At 41.6% G+C, this 22,175-nt stretch overlaps 1 protein-coding gene across 2 annotated transcripts in view; it reads right to left on the bottom strand.

Moving 5' to 3' along the window:
- Window positions 1-22,175, bottom strand: part of ZFYVE26 (zinc finger FYVE-type containing 26) — a 55,764-nt gene that overhangs the window by 23,433 nt on the left and 10,156 nt on the right. For both annotated transcript variants that reach the window (XM_086463603.1, XM_086463602.1), the window contains 17 exons: window positions 18,932-19,114; window positions 17,690-18,340; window positions 15,082-15,171; window positions 14,295-14,363; window positions 13,531-13,682; window positions 11,410-11,608; window positions 10,822-11,085; window positions 10,520-10,639; window positions 10,055-10,219; window positions 8,862-9,089; window positions 7,355-7,460; window positions 5,826-6,565; window positions 5,061-5,257; window positions 4,186-4,290; window positions 3,477-3,599; window positions 2,556-2,732; window positions 22-268 (listed from right to left, as the gene is read on the bottom strand). In XM_086463603.1, coding sequence (XP_086319729.1) covers window positions 22-268; window positions 2,556-2,732; window positions 3,477-3,599; window positions 4,186-4,290; window positions 5,061-5,257; window positions 5,826-6,565; window positions 7,355-7,460; window positions 8,862-9,089; window positions 10,055-10,219; window positions 10,520-10,639; window positions 10,822-11,085; window positions 11,410-11,608; window positions 13,531-13,682; window positions 14,295-14,363; window positions 15,082-15,171; window positions 17,690-18,340; window positions 18,932-19,114 — 3,816 coding nt within the window. The remainder of the gene's footprint in view (window positions 1-21; window positions 269-2,555; window positions 2,733-3,476; window positions 3,600-4,185; window positions 4,291-5,060; window positions 5,258-5,825; window positions 6,566-7,354; window positions 7,461-8,861; window positions 9,090-10,054; window positions 10,220-10,519; window positions 10,640-10,821; window positions 11,086-11,409; window positions 11,609-13,530; window positions 13,683-14,294; window positions 14,364-15,081; window positions 15,172-17,689; window positions 18,341-18,931; window positions 19,115-22,175) is intronic.

Raw genomic sequence — 22,175 nt, 5'->3', positions numbered from 1 at the left:
AGCATTCTCATGGACAGTCACCTGATCTCTTTTCTTTTAATGCAAAAGGGAAGTTGAGAGCTTTTTCTGCATACTTGGAAAGCAAATTGTCAACATCTTCTACAGTAAAACCAATTTCCTGTCCAGCTAAGAGCTGGTGCAGTGTCTGCACAGCAACAGCTACCCAGTCCACCTTCATATTCATGAGGAGCTGTTCCAACATGAGCAGTGGCCTGGAGGAGAGGTGGAAGTAGTTAACACGGGAGAGCTCAGGCAGAGTCAGCAGCACCTGAGACACAAGGAAAAAAGCGTATGTTAAAATTATACACTTCAAATCTGTGTTTCTGTGAGATTAAAGACAAGAAACTAGCACAGTAGCTTATGCAGAGAATGGAATAACAGGCCAAAAAATGGAGGTGGGACTTCAGACCTATTCCTACTTCTGTCACAGCATTACTGAGTGGATTTGCAGAAATTACTTAGCTTCCACTTTCCCATTCTATAAAACACTGCCTCATTACAACAAAAAAGTTGTAGCAGAGTAGAGCACATTCTCTTATCAAAATACGTTTATAAAAAGAATATTAGCCCAATTGTTATCCTTCCATCATTTGAGGAAAAATAAAGAGGAGAAAATAAGAGCAATTCTCTCAAGATGGACAGTTAATACAGACACTTAAATTAAATCATGTCTTCAAAAGGGACATGTAAAGAAACAGGAAGCCAGCAAAATACTGTTGGGACACACACTGGAGCAAGCTGCTATTTGTAGTCCTACAACAAAACAGACACTACCAAAAGCACTGCATTTTGTTTACATATAATGCGTTAGACTAAGGTAATCTACTGGTTAATGTATCTATTCCCAGGCTGAGCACAGAACCTGTATGACTCCTGGAAAGGCAATGGTCATCCAAAAAGAGGACTGATACTGTCTACCTTTGGAAGGCATTTGGGAAAAACATGCTATGTAAGTGTCAGAGACCACCATACAGGTGGGCATATGCAGGTGTAATGGGTCTGCATGGCAAGGTTTTGGTAGCGGGGGGGGTTACAGGGGTGGCTTCTGTACGAAGCTGCTAGAAGTTTCCCCTATATCAGATGCAGCCAATGCCAGCCGGCTTTAAGACGGACCCGCCGCTGGCCAAGGCCGAGTCAATCAGCGACAGCGTTTTTCGCCTCTGTGATAACGTATTTAAGGGAGTGAAAAAAGTTGTTGTGCAGCAGTAATTGCTGCAAGTGAGGAGTGAGAATATGTGAGAGAAACATCCTGCAGACACCAAGGTCAGTGAAGAAGGAGGGGGAGTTGATGCTCCAGGTGCCGGAGTAGCGATTCCCCTGAGGCCTGTGGTAAAGACCATGGTGAGGCAGGCTGTCCCCCTGCAGCCCATGGGCGGTGGAGCAGATGACTGCCTACACCCCGTGGAGGGCCCCCACGCCGGAGTAGGTGGATGCCTGAAGGAAGCTGTGACCCCATGGGAAGCCTGCACCGGAGCAAGCTCCTGGCAGGACCTGTGGCCCGTGGAGAGAGAAAAGCCCACGCTGTAGCAGGTTTGCTGCCAGAGACCCTGTGAGGGGGGCTCACACTGGAGCAGTCGGTTCCTGAAGGACTGCACACCATGGAGGAGACCCACGCTGGAGCAGTTCATGAAGGACTGAACCCGTGGGAAGACTCACGCTGGAGAAGTCATGGAGGACTTTCTCCTGTGAGGGGGACCCCACATTGGAGCAGGGGAAACGTGTGAGGAATCCTCTCCCTGAGGAGGAAGAAGCGGCAGAAAACAACAGTGTGATGAACTGACCCCAACCCCCATTCCCTGTTTTCCCCCTGTGCCGCTGGGGGGAGGAGGGAGGAAAATTGGAATCAAAGTTACGCCCGGGAAAGGAGGGAGGGGTGGGGGGAAGGTGTTTTAAGATTTGGTTTTATTTCTCATTACTCCTCTCTGAGTTAATTGGTAATAAATCACATTTCCTTTCAGTTGAGTCTGTTTTGCCCGTGACGATAAATGCTGAGTGATCTCCCTGTCCTTATCCCAACCCCACAAGCCTGTTGTTATTTTTTTTTTCATCTCCTCTTTCCTGTCCAGTTAAGGAGGGGGAGTGATAGAGTGGCTTTGGTGGGCACCTGGTATTTTGGCCAGGATCAACCCACCACAGCAGGACACCTGGTTTTACTAACACAGAGAGTAAGTTGAAGGTGCTTTCATTTTCACTTGGGACAAAGATAGCAAGTGTCCTGATAAACACCGCAATTTTATTTTATTCCACCCCCACCCTCTTCTAGCCTGCGCACTCCTCCACTCCCTACAGCTCAAACACAAGACTACTCTGTTCATAATGGGAGCTGCAACCACCTCATAATATAAGAACTGCAGAGATGAAGAAGGGGAAGAGAAGTTTTAAGCCATTTCTAACTTTCCTTTGGATCCTGAGACTCAGGATCTTAGACCTGATACGGTGAGAACGCTCTGCTAAAATCTACAGACTTTATATATTATGTATTATAAAATTACTACTATATATATATATATTATTATATATTGCCGTCAATGCCACAACACAGGAGTTTTACTCACCTTTGATCCCATATAGAGTGCCTGGATTTCATTACGGCGCGCTGTTGTCAGATTCGCATAGAAGTGACCTGTGAGGTAATCAGCCAAGAAGTGAGAGGCTGCCAAGTTTGGATGCTGGTCAAGGGACTGTTCACTGATGGCAAGGCAAATACCAGGATCTTCAATTCTTTGTAAAAGCTACAAAACCAAACAAAATACAGTGAATCCCTACTACATGCCTGGAGAGTAGCCTTTATAACGAGCAGGCCATGACAGATTGTCGACCTACAATGGTCCAGCAAGTAAATTAACTTGCACAAGTGTCTTACATACACAAGGATGATGTAGACAATCCATTTATAGACTACTCATTGCCTATTTGTTCCATTTATTAATAAAAGTATTTTTTTAAATTAAAGTAAGCAAAAAATTAAGCAACCAAAGGGATAGAAGGTGTAGTGACCAGAAATCTTCACTTTGCTCCCAGAATATTTCCAAAGCTACATAGTCTAAAAGGGTCTGCACTTTATTTTACGCTCCCTGTTATTAGCAACAGCTCTGTTATTATTAAAACTAGAAGAATTCACACTTCACTAACTTGGGCACTGAAGCGCAACTGACCAATTCCTGTTACTAGTTTCAGTTCTGGTTCTTCTGCTTAAGCAGCACAGAAATGCTTCATTATTTTTCAAATAAAAGGGGCCTTGTATTTCGACATAAGTGATATTTATGCTATTAGGTCCAACAACTAGATCATCAAGCTGGATTTTCACTTAAGCAGAACAGGGGAGAACCAGGGACCCTGAAGGCATACCTGAGCAAATAGCATCTCTTAAGGGAGGAACCAAAAAAAGCCAGGAAAACACACATGAGGATGGCAAAGAAAACAGTTCTCAACTTATTTGACCTATGGATGTAAGGCTGAAAGAGTCTTCCTGTTACCTGCAATGCTTTTTCCACGTCTCCCATCTCCAGTAAGTGGAGAAGGTGCTCACGGTGAAGGTTGATCAAATCTTCTCTTGGGACAGGATACAAGCACCCCCATTCCTCACACAACTCATAATCCTAAAGATTTAAAAGAGTAACAATAACAAAAGGACAAACTCTAACCTCTGATACAGCTATTTCTCTCAAAGGTCTGAACAACTTCAAGAAATTCTGTAGCTTAGACTCCTCTCCCACATATGAAAAGTTAAGTAATGACATTGACAAGGTGAAGAAGATGGTAGTCAATTTTGTCAGAGTCACAGCCTGCACTGAGAATACCTTCTCATCTCACAGTATGCAAGTCGGCTTTTTAGAAAGACACTTCTAAAGCTAGTCAGATCTACAGTATTAGTACTTACATAATAATCAAGCACGTATTATGCCAAAACCCATGCTATTGAAGTTTTCAAAATTCTAAGAGAAAAGAACAGGTTGTATCTCACAGTAAGAGTTAAAACTTAAACTTAAGGATTATTAACTACATGTAAATCTTGACATTAAACACAGATCTGTATTTGTTTCTGTAGCACAGAATTGAGCAAGGGAATCCTTCCTTCCAAGGTAACCTCAACTGATGGGTGTTTTAAAATGCTATTTCAACAAACTTAGCTATTCAAAATTTAAGGCACTCTAATTCAACAAAATTCGCATGATGATGCCTAACCTTTGCTTTCAGAATGATATTCATGACGGCCTGGGCGTCCTCAGTGCAGGCTTTTTTCAGATCCTGCCAGTCATTCCACAATGGTTCATTTTGTACATTCAAAATCTGAAAAAGTTAGTCTTAGTTAGCTCTTTAAGAGCTTTATCTCACAACAATCATCAAGTTTAAGAAAACAGCGGAGCTGATCACATCAAGAGCTGCTTCATACAAAGAAAAAAGTCACAAAGGAGACCCACATTTATCTCTAGCCCTTTTCTGGGATGATGTAATGCACTCCAAAAGAAGACTAAGCGATGTTCTGAGAGGTAGGAGTCTACAAAGCACATTTATAAGGGAAGGTTTTAAAAAGACTAGATGGCAATAATTATGGATGAAAAAGTACACGTGTGCTGCAGACATTGCTGGCACTAACAGAGATACAACTGAGCTAACTGTCAGTCAGCAGAACCACCACCAGAGAGCTGACTCTGAACTGACTGCAATACAAACACACTTATTGGGCCACTGGTCTTCCGTGCCCCTCTCAAGCTTATAAAATGATCAATTGCCATGGAACGCTTCCAGAGGCTCTAGCATTTGTATAGAATGGAAAAACAAATATTTTGCAAAAAAAGCAGCCTCACCCAAATGTTTATGTCTAATCACGTTTGCAGACCTGAATGCTAATAGGAGAGTGGGAAAATTATGAAGGATGGAAGCAGAGTGTTAACTGGATACTACAGCACTGGAAACACATGAACTGTTTTGGACGAAAGACTTGAAAACCTATTACGATCAAAAAAAGAACCAAGGGCTAAAACTTTTTCAAAGGGCAAGCATATTTGCTCCCTGTTGCCTATTTCATCTCACTGGTTACTTGAAGAATGACTTTGTACCTTTTGATAAACCTGAAGTTCTTTCTTCCTGCTCTGCAGACTGGCTTTTAGTTCATCAGTTATGCCCAGATCAGAAATGCAATAAGCTAGGATTTCCAAACCAGCATCAAGGGGCCATTTGTCCAGACAGCGCAGGGCTAGCCTACTTCTCAATGTTGAATTTTTTACTGGGAACAAGTACTGCCAACCATTGTTACCTGTGGAGGAAACAAACCACTAGTTTGAAACTCAGTTTCTATAACTTGGGAAATAAACAAACAAAAAAAAGCCTCATCCTCACTGGATTGCATCACCAAAAGAAACAGTACAGTGCTGAAAAATCTATGTGAGACTCATCCCAAGCACCAGATCCTCAGGAAGTAACCAAACTTAGCTATAGGATACTTACTATCTTTAGACTCCAAAAGGCACCTCCTTTCACAGGATACATCATCCATGTATGACAATGACATTGCTATAAGAGATGTTCCATTAACAGTACTATGATTAATGTCTCCTGATGTATTCAGCTCTTTACATAAAAGTAACACCACAGATGCACTCCAGTTCTCTTGTACAAAATTGGTCAGGATTTGCACATCAGAAACTACACCATCAGAGAAAGTAAATTTAGGATGAATGAAGGGAAGGGATCTGTTTCTATCTTTGGATTTGCTTAAGGACCACTATTTTAGTTTCCATCTCCTGATCCAGGCTGTATCATTCATTAAAAAAAAAAAAAAAAAAAAAAGATGAAGGGAAAAAATCTGACTTAATCCTTCTTACCTTCAGCAGTAGCACAGCTCAGCACAGCATCCTTCACACTGACAAGCTCCTCCACATCTTGACTATACAGATCTAAGACCTTCAGAGCTCTGTCCCAATCCTTTGCAGCAAGAGCTTGTTCAAAGACTCCCATTAATGCCTTAACAGCTGTAGTGGAATGCAATCCTAGGAGAACCAGAGATATGTATGCCTTGCCAGAGAACACAGTAGCCAAACTGCTACCTTCCTCTTGCTGATTCTGAAGTGGCTCAAACATAGCAAGAAGAAATTGTTCCAATATTGGGAACTCCGTCAGCAATGCCTCACACTCCCTCGAAATCTGTTCCAAACCTAAGGGCACCTCCCGTTTGCCCCGAAATTCCATCCACGATAAACTTGACTTAGGAATCTTCTGTGTATTAGATGCACTTAGACATGCCACTGTGGCCATTAGCTTCGACTGAGACTTTAGGAAGTCCAGGGAGGAGGCAGTGAGCGTGTGCTGGCTCAAGTCATTCACAGAGGATGGGGCCTGAGTGGAGATATCCTCAGAGGTCACTGCAGAATTATGAATAGGTATTTCAACATCTGGCAGGTAGCGGTAGGCACACTCGTGTGCCAAGTTGCTGATGTTTATCAAAAGAGACTTTGCCTGCCTGCTTTGCCTTGCACTGCACAGGGACAGTGGTTCACAGCAACAATTAACAATAACTTGCTGCACATTCAAGTTCAACTCTTCTTTAGCCAAGAGAGAAGAAAGCCTGCAGGATTGAAAACAGAACCATCTTACCCAGCACATATAAAAGGTACTTTACAATTGCACACGTTTTCATAAATCTTCCAAATACTTTGTGAACACAATCCCCTCAATATTCTTCACAGGTACATATCCAATGTTTACTCAGCATGGAAAAAAAAAAAAATGTATACAGCATGGTATTGATAACCCGGAGCTTATGCTGCCACTCCTTTAAAGAAAAGGAACTTACTCAAACATTGACTTTTACTTAAATAAGACATACTAAAACCGCTCACCACTAGTGCTCATCTTTTTAAGAGCTACTTCATCAAATCAAACACATACCATGCCAGCCTAATTTAGTCATTTGTGATGGAAGGACTTTAGATTATCTAGTTTACCTACTGACTAGGGCAAGAGCCATGCCGAGCTGTATTCTTAAGAAGCCCTACTTGTCTATTTAATTTTATTACATTGCTAAGCTGCAAATCCACTGCTCCAAACTGTCACACATTCAATTAAAAAAAAAAAAAATCCATATAAATGCACTCTCTCTTCACAACAGACACTAATTGTTAAAAATACGGATCCACATTTCCCTCTCAAATCTTCAGGTTGGTGAAGAAGCCACTGACTAAGCTCCTCCCTGCACATCAATCCTTGCAGCATTAAGTGACTGGCTGGTGGGACACAGCAGGCTGTACCATCTGCGCTAAGTAGCCAGTCGAGAATTTAATCCTGGCTGAGGTCCAAAGTCACCAAAACCAAAATAATCTAGAGAAGTATCTAGAAGAATCTGAAAAGTACCAACCTGTCAGGATGAACCTGTCTCTCAAACACTAGCTGGGAGAGCAGCTGAGATGGACTCTGCTGTAACAGTATGAAAGGGTTCCCCACTTTTACTTCTGCAGATATATCTTCAAAAAAAAAAAAAAAAAAACCCAGAATATTTGTTATAATACAAACACATTAGCTGAATACACCAACCAAGTCTTACTTCAGGAACACAAATTTTAAGAGCCTGAGTCTGAAACCTCTTTGACTAAATTCACAGAGGTCCACGATCATGCTAGTGTGGTAAAATCCAAGAGCAAATTGCAAGGCACTTGCGATTATGATCTGCCTCTCAAACTTGGCACCCCTGGCTCACATTTTACTGGACTCATTACCAAAACAGGTAGAGTGGAAAGTCTTTGGCCTTTAAGCAACATTAGCTCAAACAGTTTAGCAACTCTACTTCAAACTCTCGCCAAAACATGTATTTGTGGCAAGAGACACAAAATATGCAGTATTGGTTTCTGAGGAGTCTCTGGATGTAGATTGGTGAGTCCAGGCTCTATTCAAGTCACAGTGAGCAAAGGCAGAGGGAACTCACAGATATACACTACTTTCACAAAAGGAGTGAAACCCTGGCCAGCATTACTGAAAAGCCTTTGTATCCACTACTGAGTTACGCTGAGTAACTGAACAGATTCCTGTAAGTTTACCTTTTCCTTTTATCTTCTAGCACAATAAAATTTCTCCAAAACTCACTCAGCCATCAAATATTGTGCATTTTTTTGGCTTTGGCAGTTAGTCAGTGAGGACTGAATAGCATCCATACAGATGCTACAGTTGGCATGGTAGTGACCTGAGCTGAATCAGCATGTCTGAAAACAGATCTTTGCCCCTTTTTGTTATCCTCTTGGGAAGGTATTCTCTGAAAGCAGTACTGTGGTATTTTATGTTAGTGCAGCTCAATTGGTGTCAACTTTAAAAAACAGGCGTTTTTTTCTCCTAGCACAGTGAACTGTTCTGTTCTTCTGACAGCTTTATGTGCTGATGGTGCTTTTCTTTTCATGGACCACCATCATCTGCTGATTCTGTGAAAACATTCTCCCTGATTACCTCTGCATAGCCTTCTATACACTCTGTTCTTATCCCTGTGGAGCAGCAGTGCACTGGTTGCCTCTAAGAGAGCTGAAAGTGCACAGCATGCTGATCCACTGGATGCAAAAATCAGTCGCATCTTACCAGGCAGCGATCAGAATTTCTGGAGGTCAGAGGTTGTTCTTTAGTCTAAATGAAGTTCAGAATCCAGGTCAGTAGTTAACATTTCCGTTCCTGTCTTCCTACAGCCATCAGCTATTTTTATGTTAGCTGTGGGTGGCCCAGGTGTTAAGAAATAAAATTTAAAAAGCAACGCAATAATCAGTTGAAATCAAAAGATCTGACTATGCACAGGTAGTAAGCACGTTCAGCAAGGAACCGTTTTTGCACAATCAGACAGTCTGGGTATCTTCACCCAGGCTCATGACTTCCCAGCAGAAACCCCTTACCTAGCTCTGCATTCAGGCTTCGTAACACAACAGCAGCCAGTGTAGTGATGTAGTTAAAGAAGGCCTTGACAAAGTTTGTCTGTGTGTTACTCTCTGGCACAGTTTGGACATGTTGGTCAAGAGTTCTCAGCAGGAGCTGTGTCTGATTCCACACCAGGTGCTTCTCCAGCTCCGCAGGTTTGAGAGAGGCCTGCTCCACCAAGGTGCCAAGCAGGCTGCCTTTAGAGTCTGATTTAAGAGACATACACCCAAGATTCAAGTAAATATTAAATGCCAAAAAGGAAGACTGGGGTGGGGGCAGGGGGCAGCAGCAGCGGAGGGGAAGAGCAGAAGAGAGAGAAATGCTTTAGCCTTATTTCCTCCCTGCAATCACAGATCTCAGTCTGGGCATTATAACTTTTTTGAAAGCCAGAAATTTTCACAGCAGAATAGATCAATGGTTCATCTAAATTGGTAACCATGCCCCTGACAAGTTAGAAATACATTTTAGGGACATGGTTAGTGGTGTGGATAGAGCTAGGACAAAGGTTGGACTCTCTGATCTTGAAGGTCTCTTCCAACCGAAACTGTTCTATGATTATATGATTAAGGCAGGCCTAAAATGTACAAGTACCTTCAAATATTTTACATACACCTACAGATCATTTAGAAATTTGGTGAATGAAGGAAAAAAAACCCTGTAAGAAAACACCCCACTGATATTTAATGAAGAGAGCTCTGAGAAAAGGCAACTGTGGAAGACTTCTTCAGAAAAGGATGAAAGATTTTGAGATAACCCTATGAAAATTGGAAAGTATTATTACATTACAATAGTTTTATAACTTTATCTCCTTGTTGCTAAAAAAAAAAAAAAAGGCAACAGTAAGGATACACCTAATTATCTATGAACTGTCAGGTCAAAATACACTTCAAGAATTCCTTGTTAGGACTGAAGAAAAGTAAGACAAACAATAACCTCTAATGTACTCATTGACATTTTCCTTTCTTCTCTGGCAAGCTCACAATTTTAGCTCCAAAAACAAATGCTCGGAATGTAAGAATTACATATAAATTTTACACTTTGCATTTATGATTTAAAAACATGTACTTATGCATATGTCAGAGCATTACTACTAGATTTATAGCTGTCTGGACAGGCCAAAACAAAAGTTTAGATCCATTTGTCAGTCTTTACAACCACAAAAATAACTCACCCACAGAATGTTCAACATGTGTCAGTGCTTTTAGGATTTGATCCAGATTTTGTGATAAAACAATTTCATTAGTAATACTTTCTTCAGTCAAGGCAGGGTAGCAAGCTTGCAGAAGGTCTACAATACCGCATCGAAAATTACTCCCTATTTTCTCATCTGAGAGCTCTACAAAGAGGAAGAAACAGCAATTATAAGAAAGACAAAAATATTTTTGCAGAGAAAAAGGCCCATAGAACCAAAATTGTATTATAATACAATTAGTTCACCAAATTCAAAGTGTTTCAGTTTATTCAGAATTGAGCTTGGGGGGTGTGTGGGGGGGGGGTGTGGGGGGGTGTCTCCCTTCTTTTCTCTTTGTTTTAAACACTAAGCTAAAAAATGGAAATTTCAAATTTCCACTGCAACAGAAGGCAACAATTTGATTTAAGCACATTCAAAGAAAATCTTATCAGCAAAGCATACTACCTGGCTTGGATTGCCCTTGCGATGTGCTGCAATAGTTGAGAATTTTACTTATTTGCTGGAGAACTGCTGGGAAACCCTTTACACCTTCAGAGTGCAGTAAAACAAAGTCAGGTCGGTGGCCTGGAAAAGTCATTGTGCAAAGGGGGACAAAATAAAAGTTAGGAGTGGAAAAAGGAGAAACTAGCATGAAAGTACAAAGTGAGATTTAACTAAGACTCAGGTGTTAGCACAAACAACACAGCACAGAGGGGCATTTTCTGCTCCCAGGACCATATTGATAAAGACAAAAATCAAATGCCTACCCCGAGTTTCAAGGCTGTTGTACAGTCGTCTTTCTGCTGTTTCCAAAAGCTGTTTGCATGTCTTCCAAAGATGGCACCGAGTACAAGCTAGGTCAAACGCTGCCATTGCTGAAGGACTGAGGTCTTCAAGGACTTGCCACAGAGGATCAGTATGCTCCAGCTGGATGCTGCCGATCCAGAAGTTTTCTTGGAGAGTAGGGGCAAGACTTCCAGAAGTTGCGAGCAATTTATCAGTAACATCCGAGATGGAGTAAAATACCATACCTACATGCACCAGCAAAACACACAATCACTAATTAAACAACATATTTATCTCAGATCCTGTCATGAATAATTATTCTCTAATCCTTCAAGAAAACAAATTCAACAGGTGGCCTGCTTCATGGACCAATTACTGCAGAATGTATAAAACTAATTTGGCATCAACAGCAAATGTCAGCTTGCTTAGTCTCCTTTTAAGTCAAAGAACCACCACTTACTCTGCTGAACAGTTGTTCCACTCATCATGACAGTATTCAAATTGCTTTCTCCTGTTTTCCACTTCTCCCTCACCTTTTATGAGAAGAACTTGAAAAACCCAGTCCTTACCAGCTGCTGCTGCATTCCCAATAGCTTGCAGCGTTGAACGGCCACTGCCAGATTTCCTGATGCCTCCAGTGCCATCCGATGCTTGATTCTCAATATTGTGCTCCACTCTTGCCATTTCTCGTACTGCCTCTTGGTAGCGCTCCATGAAAACCAATTCCCCATAGCAAGGTGAAGTATCCAGATTAAACATCAAAGCCACCTTTCAAAAATAACAATAGATGTAGTTCCACAGCATGTCAAAAGAGGTTTTCAAAGGTCAAAGAGCTTTGGGGGTGTTTAGAGGAGAAGAGGGAATAAAATTAAACAGATACGTCAACTGAAGAAGTCCCCACAGACACAGCAGGCTGAAATGGTGTTTTTTTCTAGAGTTCTAAGTGCCTGAAATCAGGACCTCAGAGACATTTTTCAACTATTTTTTATAAAGTTCAGCTATTATTTGCTGCAAGACTTCAGTTGAATTAATTTTTGTAACCCGCACCTTTCATAACGACTCTTCATTATTTCAGTACATGATGTAATGAGAAATCTATCAAGTTGGGCCTCCGAAGTAAACTATTTTTAAAAAATTGTTATTCAACAAGGAATACCTTCTAGAAATTGAAACACAGAGCCGATAAGCACAGCTGTGCAACTTCCTGTTATCAAACCTATTATCAAATGATTAGTCATTAAGATTTTACTGAAACAACTGGACACAAACCAAGCTTGAATTCTTTATAGAATCACAGAATCACAGAATCACAGAATCACAGAATCACAGAATCACAGAATCACAGAATCACAGAATCACAGAATCACAGAATCACAGAATCACAGAATCACAGAATCACAGAATCACAGAATCACAGAATCACAGAATCACAGAATCACAGAATCACAGAATCACAGAATCACAGAATCACAGAATCTATTGGGTTGGAAGGGACCTCGAAAGGCCATCTAGTCCAACCCCCCTAAAACAAGCAGGGACATCTCTAACTAGGTCAGGTTGCTCAGAGTCCCATCAAGCCTGACCTTGAATGTCTCCAGGGGTGGGGCTTCCACTACCTCTCTGGGCAACCTGTTCCAGTGATCCACCTCCCTCAGATTAAAGAACTTCTTCCTAACGTCCAACCTAAATCTACCATTTTCTAGCTTAAAACTATTACCCCTTGTCCTATTGCTACAAACCCTTGTGAACAGTTCTACCCCTGCCGCCTTATAGGCCCCTTTCAGGTACTGGAACGTCGCTTTAAGGTCCCCTGGAGCCTTCTCTTCTCCAGGATTTTTGTCAATTCTGAAATTCAAAGTAACAAAGCAAAACAAAATGCTTCTTTTAGCCCTATAAGTAGGGGAAAAATGAAGCAGCATGCTTATGACAAACAAAACTAATGAGTTGAGCAGTAACCTGCTGTTAATGTATTGCTTAAATGATATTAACTGCTCTGATATCACTACCTGAAACTCAGCCAGGTCACTGCTTTTTGCAGCGGATCCAATCACTGATGCACCTCAACACATTTTTTCAAAGCAACCGCCCAAAAGTCATAGAGAAAGGTATGCACATCTGCGAGGGAGCAAGAACTACCAATGTGCAGACTGTCAATTTCAAGTCTTTCTGCCTGTTTTCAGTACTGTGAATTTAGCCTCAAAACACACCTCCTTCAAATAAATGTAATCACTACTTTGGCTCTGCTTTGGATAAGGAAGACATTTGCATGTTCCTGCCAAGCTTACAAGTGGCAGAGTGTCATGGTTTTGATTCACTGACTAAAGTAAGCAGTTCAGATGCTGCTTCCTCAGGAGGCTTCACATGAGTTCTTTGTGCTCTTCATTCAGCTGAAACACTAAGCTTGGCCAGCTCTTATCAAACATTTTCACACTTCGAGAATCCAGGTTTAGAGAAAACATTTTTGTATAACAAGAAAAAAAAAAAAAGCAGCATCCTTGGGATTCCGGCTTGGAGTATCTTTGTTCCTTCTACTTGCTTCTACTTCCAAAGTGATCCTTTCACTCGGAATGCAGATGCTTCAGGCCTATGCTTGCTAATGCAGAAGAAGCAGGAATTTCATCAGCTATCACAACCACAAAATGATACCAAACCGGATCTTTAACTGCACAAAATCCACACAACTCATTTACCTGATGGGCTTCTACGAAGTTTCCTCTCAAAACACAAGAAACTAACAGTGATTCTGGTGGGGAAAGCATCATAGGAATGAGGGGGTTTTGCTGATGAGGTCTCACCCTGCTTCCCAAATCACTCGAGCCAGACACATTACTGGTACTTCCCTCTACAAGACAACAGAATTAATCCGTACACTATTATAGAAAAAACATTTCACCAGATAACAGCCAACTATCAGATCACAGTATTTTCACATATTTAACATAAAAATATAAGAGCAGAGATCACAAGGAAGTTTTAGGGTAACGAAGCCAACATAAACATCTTGTTAAAAATTCTTGTTTCACTGTTTGGTCAGAACTTTCAGTTTGGACCTCATCCAAAGGTAACACTGTTTAGCCTCTACATAATGTGGACACAATGATAGGGCACTGGTTCAGTATGGACAAAGGGAGAAGTTAAGTATTGGACCTATTAAATGAATTTAACACGACTAAGCATGTTTTAGGTTACATGACTACCAGTCTATCAGGTTTTTTGATGGTTTGTACATCGCTGCATTGCGTACTGTTTCCTGCAAGCCAAAAACCTAATTTTCTTATTCCAGAAGAGATATATACTATTCAATTAGATAAGTTAGCCAACAAATGGGAGCTCCAAGACGTGCAAAGTTCTAATTCTGTCCTGCGTAGAGCAGTAACTCACATTAACTAGTCAAGCAAATACTTCACCATGCACATTGAAAAGACAAAGAAATACTACTTTTGTGGCTTAATACCTGAGGTACTGGTGCTTAGCTCGCTACTTGCACTTTCTAATGATGGACTGGAAGTTCCCTCTTTCCCGTCTGAAATGGAAACAAATAAAAACCACCTTATTAAATGCACTTTTTCTAGAGACAAAGTAATTAAAACTTACAGCAAATAACAAATCTGTCAGTCACAAGAGATCAAGTATCTCACAAATGACCCATCACTGATGTCTATGATAAATGCAGAAAGTGCTGATCTGAAGAAAATGCTAGGCAAGAGACTATGGTGGGGTGGCCCATCAGTGACTCATGTCAGATACTTTAAAGCTTCTTATTTTGGAACATCACACTCCAAAACCAGATGTACCTTTTACAGGCTAAATAGAAAAAAGGTCAGGAACACAATTTTCTCCTAAGGCTGACAGTTCAAGCCACAATTTCCTGTAAATTCACATCCTAGATACTATTGTCCCAGGAATGAAAATACAGCGGTCACTGGATATAGTGGAGAAAGGGTAGAATTGGTACTGTAGTTGCAAAGTTCTCCTCTGCCCCCAATCAGACTATGTATGAAAAGTTATTTTCTTACCTGAACTTAAAATTAATTATCTTTTAGTGGTGCAGGTAAGCTTTAGGAAAACAACCACAAACCAAGTCGAACTGGACTAACACACTTCAAACCAGTTAGAAAACCAAAGGAAATAAATCTAGTTCTCTATTCTTAGTCCATTACATCTAATTGCATTCAGCTATGAGCTCAGCAAAATTATGCACATTTCAGACATGTTTTCTCCAAGTGACTTTTTCAACTCACCTGTCTTGTACCTTTGAGATCTACTTCGTTTCTTAAAGCTGGAACACCTGACTAAAGAACAGCATCTCCTGGAAGCTGCAAGCTGATGTTCTGTGAAACATTTAAGCAAAAGCATTACCAAATAGCTGACAAGCCATAAACAGTTATTTGTCTACCTTAAAGAATCTATCTGCACAGCTACATAGGTAGAGCTATGATGGCAAATCTCCAAAGGAAACACAGTTGATCTCAGTAAAGTTTAAACCAGCACCTTGAAGTAATTTTGGTGCAATTCAACTAATACTGCGTTTTTCACATCCACATCCAACGTCACTTGGAATGTACCATACGTTCTACACACCCCTGATGAGTACTAAGGGTTTTTTCCAACCTAAATGATTCTGCGGTTCTAACTATATGGAAAATTAGGTATAGTCCAAGTATAAAAGCAGCTAGAACAAGATGAAAAGAATAAGCATTAAAATAGTAAAAGAGTTTGATTTGTCATTAAGGTTTTACTGAAACAACTGGGCTCTTCAGCAATGTGGGGTAGTATGAATCCTGACTCAGTCAACAATTCTGGAAGTGAGAAGGTAATGGGTGTGCCGGTCCTTGAGACAGACAATCTAAGAGATATGCAGTGTCATTAAAAGCCAGTCACTTTTCCCTGAAATATGTTCCCCAAATAGTTGTCATCATTTGTCAGAAGTCAGGACTCAAAAGTACGGAATCCCACAGAAAGCTGCTGCCTGTCCAACAGAAACACTGAGGGCTGCCTATTCAAACATTTAAGTCCCATCACATTCCCTCCTTCATAGGGGGAGACCTGAGAAACAGTTGAACAGAAGTTTGGAAACTTGGAACATTTAAGGTCCATACTGCTCAGTCTTTCCTGGGACATGGACTTTGCATGGTCTGAGATACACAATAAGCCACACTATGATACAAGCAGAAATCTGATGGTAGCAGGACTAACAAGTTATAGGATATGGAGAAGGGTGGGAAACAGAATCATAGAATACAACAGAATCACAGAATGGTTTGGGTTGGAAGGGACCTTAAAGATCATCCAGTTCCAACCCCCTGCCATGGGCAGGGACACCTTCCACCATACCAGGTTGCTCAAAGCCCCATCCAGCCTGGCCTTGAACACTGCCAGGGAGGGGGCAGCCACAGCTTCTCTGGGCAACCTGTGCCAGTGTCTCACTGCCCTCACAGTGAGGAACTTATTCCCAATATCCGATCTCAGTCTACCCTCTTTCAGTTTGAAACCGTTACCCCTTGTCCTATCACTGCCTTCCCTGATCAAGAGTCCCTCCCCTCTTTTCCTGTAGCCCGCTTTAAGTACTTGAAGGCCACTGTAAGGTCTCCTCTGAACCTTCTCTTCTCCAGGTTGAACAGCCCCAACACTCTCAGCCTGTCCTCATAGGGGAGGTGCTCCAGCCCCCTGATCATCTTCGTGGCCCTCCTCTGGACCTGCTCAAGCAGGTCCATGTCTTTCTTACACTGAGGGCTCCAAAGCTGAACACTGCACTACAGGTGGGGTCTCACCAGAGCAAAGGGATAGAATCCCCTCCCTTGACCAGCTGGCCACACTTCTTTTGATGCAGCCCAGGACGCTATTTCTGGGCTGCAAGCGCACATTGCTGGCTCATATTCAGTCTTTCATCCACCAACACCCCCAAGTCCTTCTCCCCAGGGCTGCTCTCAATCCACTCATTGCCCAGCCTGTATCTGTGCTTGGGATTGCCCCAGCCCAGGTGCAGGACCTTGCACTTGGCCTTGTTGAACTTCATGAGGTTTGCACAGGCTCACTTCTCCAGCCTGTCAAGGTCCTTCTGGACGGCATCCTTTCCCTCCAGCGTGTTGACCACACCACACAGCTTGGTGTCATCGGCAAACTTGCTGAGGGTGCACTCAATCCCACTGTCCATATCACTGACAAAGATGTTAAACAGCATTGGTCCCAATACAGACCCCTGAGTAACACCACTTGTCATTGGTTTCCACCCAGACACTGAGCCATTGACCACAACTCTTCGAGTGCGACCATCTAGCCAATTCCTTATCCACTGAGTGGTGCCTCTGTCAAATCCATGTCTCTCCAATTTAGAGACAAGGATGTCATGCAGCATAATGTCAAATGCTTTGCTCCCGAGTGTGTTGTTCTAGCTATTCCTGAGGAGTGTTCTGCATTCCAGAACAATGCAACTTCCTCCAATAGATGTTCCTAACATGTTTCAGACTAGGCTAAATCAACACTGTCCATGAATGAGATAAGCCTGTCTGGCTTGCATTGGATCACGCACCAGGTTCTTTCATAGCACCGCCCTGTCAACATAATTTGTGACGAAGGGGCAGGAGAAAGACAGGCAAACTGAAGCAGCGTATCCACAAAGGGGAGGGAAAAAGGAAAAAGAAAACCCAAATTTTCTGATTAGAAGAGAGATGACTCCTAGTGGAGAATGGTGCAAGAACCAGGTGATCTCTAACTAGGTCACTCTCCTACTATCTGCCAAAATGTGCTCCCTCAGTAAGATGTGCAGGGAATTTAGTCTTGAGACCGCTGCCTGGACAGCTGTAACAGAACAGTGTCAATATATTAGAAAGTGGCAAATGCAAAGCCTACCTGCATTTCTGTTACTCATCACCACCTTGTATCGCCAGTGAGCTTCAGAAAGGTATTTGGAAAACTGTAACACACGACTTCCAAAGGCATCTCTACTTGCAGAAAGATTCAAGCACTCGACAAGCTCCAGCTCTTCACGAAGCACGTTACTGGAGTCCCATGGGAGAGAACTCTGAATTTCTTCCAGATGGTTGACAAGTAATGTGAGGAAGGCTTCCATGGCCACGTCATCCACTAAAAATCCAGTAACACCACTGGTGAAGTGTTTCAGATCCAGGTAGCTCAGCCTAGAAGTTTCACAGCTTTTGTCACCTAACGAGTCACAAAGATCTTGGGTATCTGTGTGAACTGTCTGAGCAGCCTGCAGGTGCCTCTCTAATTTCTTTTCAGCCTCTATTAGGTGCTGCGGACTTTCTGAGGTGGAAGATCGTCGACTAGCACTGCCTTCTACACTCACAGTAGTACCCTTTTTGTCAAGATCATCATCCTCTGCATAGTCCTCAGGTAGAACAGCCTCAGTATAGAGGTCGCTGTAGGAAACAAAAAGCAAGGAGAAGACGTTCTCCAAAACCTCCAGGCGCAGAGGAGCAGGAACACTCCTCAAGAACTGCTGACACTTCACAAGGTAGTGAGAAAATACTGAAGAGCAATCTGTATAATTAAAAACAAAAATAAAGAACACTTACATCATTTTCCAGGAGTTCCTTCCTCCAACCTTTGCCCTTTAAGAAAATCCTAGAAGAGGGAACTGTCCCAGTGGCTCAGAGCCAATCGTCCCTCCACAAATCAAGAAAATGTATGTTCAACATTTTACATTTAAAAAGGTAGCGTGCCTCCTCCCTCTCAGTAATACCAGTTATCACTGTGTGCAATGATGCGCAAACTCGGATTAATTTTAGCCATTAAATCAGTCTTTGCTCTGGGAAATCATAAACTCTTACAAAAGCATCCCTGCCACTACCTTCCTATATCTAATATCACCACCTTTTTGCACTATATATTTAATACAATTACCATAAAAGTTTTAGAACAAGGCAGGTAGTCTATTCATATCTATTATTACTAAAAGTAACAATACCTCAAAGAAACGCTGTTATACTGGTTTGCAAAGCACCCATAGCCCACTGAATAAAAACATCATATGAACACAGGGTGCGATATTACCCCAACACTAAGTGATAATCCAGAGCCCAGTAAACAGAGAAGCACAAACTACTGAACCTGAGAAAGGAGGCCAATCACCTGCTGGTTCTCCAAAAGCTGCATCTTCAGGGATATCATCAAGAAGGCTACGTATGCAATCTTTGCACTTGGAATGCTTATGTGAATTCACACAGAGAGCATAGATAGCATACTTCATGGCACAAAATGCTCGGAAGAGTGCCAGGTTGCGTTGCTGACTCAGGATATCAGGTAGGGTTGCCACTGTGGAGGGAAATAAGGGGGCATGGGGGTGTAGGAGGTAGACAAGAAAAGAAGTTAATTTTTCTCCTGCAGTTCTCACACAGCAATATTTATCCAGTATTTCTTCCCCAGTGTCACCTCCATGCCAGCTTTGCTCTATCTCACTGTGACTTCACAATATTTGGGGGAGAAACAAAACAAAACACACCAACCCACAAGAGATAGGCACAAAAAAAGTCAAGTTTGGATCCCCTTCTGAAATTTTCTGTGAATTTATGTTACAGGACCTGGCTACAGCACAGAATGTTCAAAATCTGCTCATGACAAGTCTCATTACAGGTACATGGTTAAGCTACACTGCTGCATTCACAACACAGAGACAGACCACGTCTCATTCCAGCATCTTAGAACTGTGTGTTTTCTACCACACAGTAGATAAGTAGGGAGATAGTGTACCCTGACTATGACTGTAGTGAGAATAGAGTACCACCACCTTTACAGATTTGTACGAATAAATAGGTATCACAGTTGATTCTATCCACAATGGTTGGCCATATAGATCACATTCAATCTGCAACTGATTAAAGAAAAACTACAGTCCCACAGCTTCTTTCACACATTTATCATACAGGGAATTTAGAGAAGTACTACACCCACTCCTTCCCTTCCCCCCCCCCCTTTTTTTTTTTTTTTTTTGAGGAAAGAGGGTGTCACATGCCAGAGACATGATCCCTTCTTAGTACAACAGAACATCAGGGCAGCAAACTATAAAATTCACATCATCATCCCCTTCACCCAGGAACACAATATAGAGTCATATATTCCATCACGCTGGGTTTAGATTAATTATCCAACTACAGTACAAATACTAAAAAACCACCAAAAAAACCTAAAACCCCAGAAAGTGTTAAATTAGTGCTTGAATGTACCATCCTATATTCTTTACAAGAGTTACATTGTCCCTCTGCCTATTGCCATACGGGGGTGGGGGGCAGGGAGCATTAGCTAACTTTTTTTTTTTTTTTTTTTTTTAAAAACAAAGCACTGGTTTGATGTACTGATAACGTCCTCATCCAAACTCTGGCCCTGAATAGCATTACCTAGAAAGTGTTTCAGCACTGTCCTCCACAAGGCTTGAGCATGATTTCAAAGAAAAGCACCAGCCTGATACTTCTGAGAACTACAGAGCAGCCAAGACAAAAGCCCTGAGAGCACAAACAGTTTGAAACCAATTGTTCCCTATCACTGCAATTCTAAACAGCGACAATGGTGGGAACTATAAAGTAGACAGCAGACAGAAGTGAAGTGCAGGTGGAAACATCCAAGTACGAATCCTTTGCAGAACTCACACGGCCACAGAAATGCTATAATTCACCAGCAGCTCTACACCAATATGTAGCACCCAAAAAGCTCTCAATATCATGGTCTTAGGAGGACTTCAGGCAGGTGAAGCCAGAGATCCAATAAACACAGTCCTCTGAAAAAGAGAAATAGCTAGCTGGAGATAGTACAAGATACATACTGGTAATCAAATGCAAGTTGAATATAGTTTCGCCTTCCACGTGGAAAGACTTGGATGCATGGGTCTGTGTCAGCATCTGCATCTAAACCAACCCTTTTCCTTGTACCAACACTGAAGAATTACCCGTTAACTACAAGCACTTGTTTTTCCTGCACCAGAAATATTAACGCCTTATTCTTGAATGCTGTAACTCACAAGGAAATTTCTGCCCATCATTTCTTTTGTTAGTGTGACCCATCAAAGCTAGTGTCACACACTGACCTGAAGGGTGCCAGACCACAACTGTCTACCAGTACCACTACTTCAGTTTCACTACTGCAGCTGACAGATGCGTGTCGGGAAGAAGGGGAAGTACGTGTGGTGAGGGGAGAAAAAAGCTTGTTAACGCTACCAAGGCAGACAAATCAAAAATTCATGACTCCTCTCCTCCCTTTAAGTTTCAAAATAGACTATTTTAAAGGAGATTCTATTAAACTGTGTTTATAGAATTATCTGAATTTTACAATAATCACTGGGCTGAAAAGAGAGGGAGGACTTGTTTTCCATTAACTAGTTCCATGAACTAGGGTGATATGAAAAAGAAGATAACCACAGCTAGAATTCTTTTGCTACAGTCATGCAGCTCCCAGAAGATATGATAGGACTGCCTCTTCCTGATTTTGAAAGGTTTTGATAGAATTTCAGCACAAAAGAATTAAAACGTAAGAACTGATTAAAAAAACATCAACATCAGCAACAACAAAACAATTAATTTCAGAAAGCAGGACACTGAAACTGGAGATCTACATAGAGTCTCAATCATTACATCTTTCAAGACTATTCAAGACCACAGTCATGATAATTTCAACAACAAAACTTGTAAAAACAGGACTGGAAACCAACATCTCAAAAATACGATATTGGAAGGAGAGAAAACTGCTTCCCATTAGGCAACCTGGAAAATCTGTGCAAGATCACCGAGAGCTCTCCACGCAACTCAGGTTGAAATTACACATGTACACATTCCCATCTATTGAAGGCATAAGGCACAAAAAAATTACGTCTTCTTAGTTTCTAGTACACGCAGGAAGAGTGAGCTTCTGTATCACTATTAAGAGGCCCTACCAGAAAACAGCATTAAAATAGCAACAACTGAACCTGGACATTGGCCACAATCAAAAGAGTGCACAAGCAGAGTCACTTTGAAGTGAACTAATACGCTTAGTAATCTTAGGTATTTTAGGCACCAAATTGTAACATGGGAAGATGAGAGAAGTGAGGCAAGAGGGATGTAAACACAGCCTGTAGGTAAGTCTTACTGATTTTAATATTTAATTAGATTTGGTAAGACTTAATATTAGAAGAAAAAAAACAGAACAAAACATTTTGTATCTTTCAAAAATCAAGATGTTATAGTACAAGACATATTGTCCATTTCACCTGTCTTTGCCCTTTGATTTTAAATTTAGTGCACAGATGGCTGAAATTCAAAACATACACTTACTCTTCAAGCCAACAGTATTAGATAGCATGTAAATTACAATGAATAGCACATATTATGAGCACGTGCGAGGTCTTGTT

The sequence above is a fragment of the Leptosomus discolor genome, chromosome 3, assembly GCF_034619465.1.
Source record: "Leptosomus discolor isolate bLepDis1 chromosome 3, bLepDis1.hap2, whole genome shotgun sequence".
In the NCBI taxonomy this organism is placed as follows: Eukaryota; Metazoa; Chordata; class Aves; order Leptosomiformes; family Leptosomidae; genus Leptosomus; species Leptosomus discolor.
This window is presented reverse-complemented; position numbering and strand designations above follow the sequence as displayed.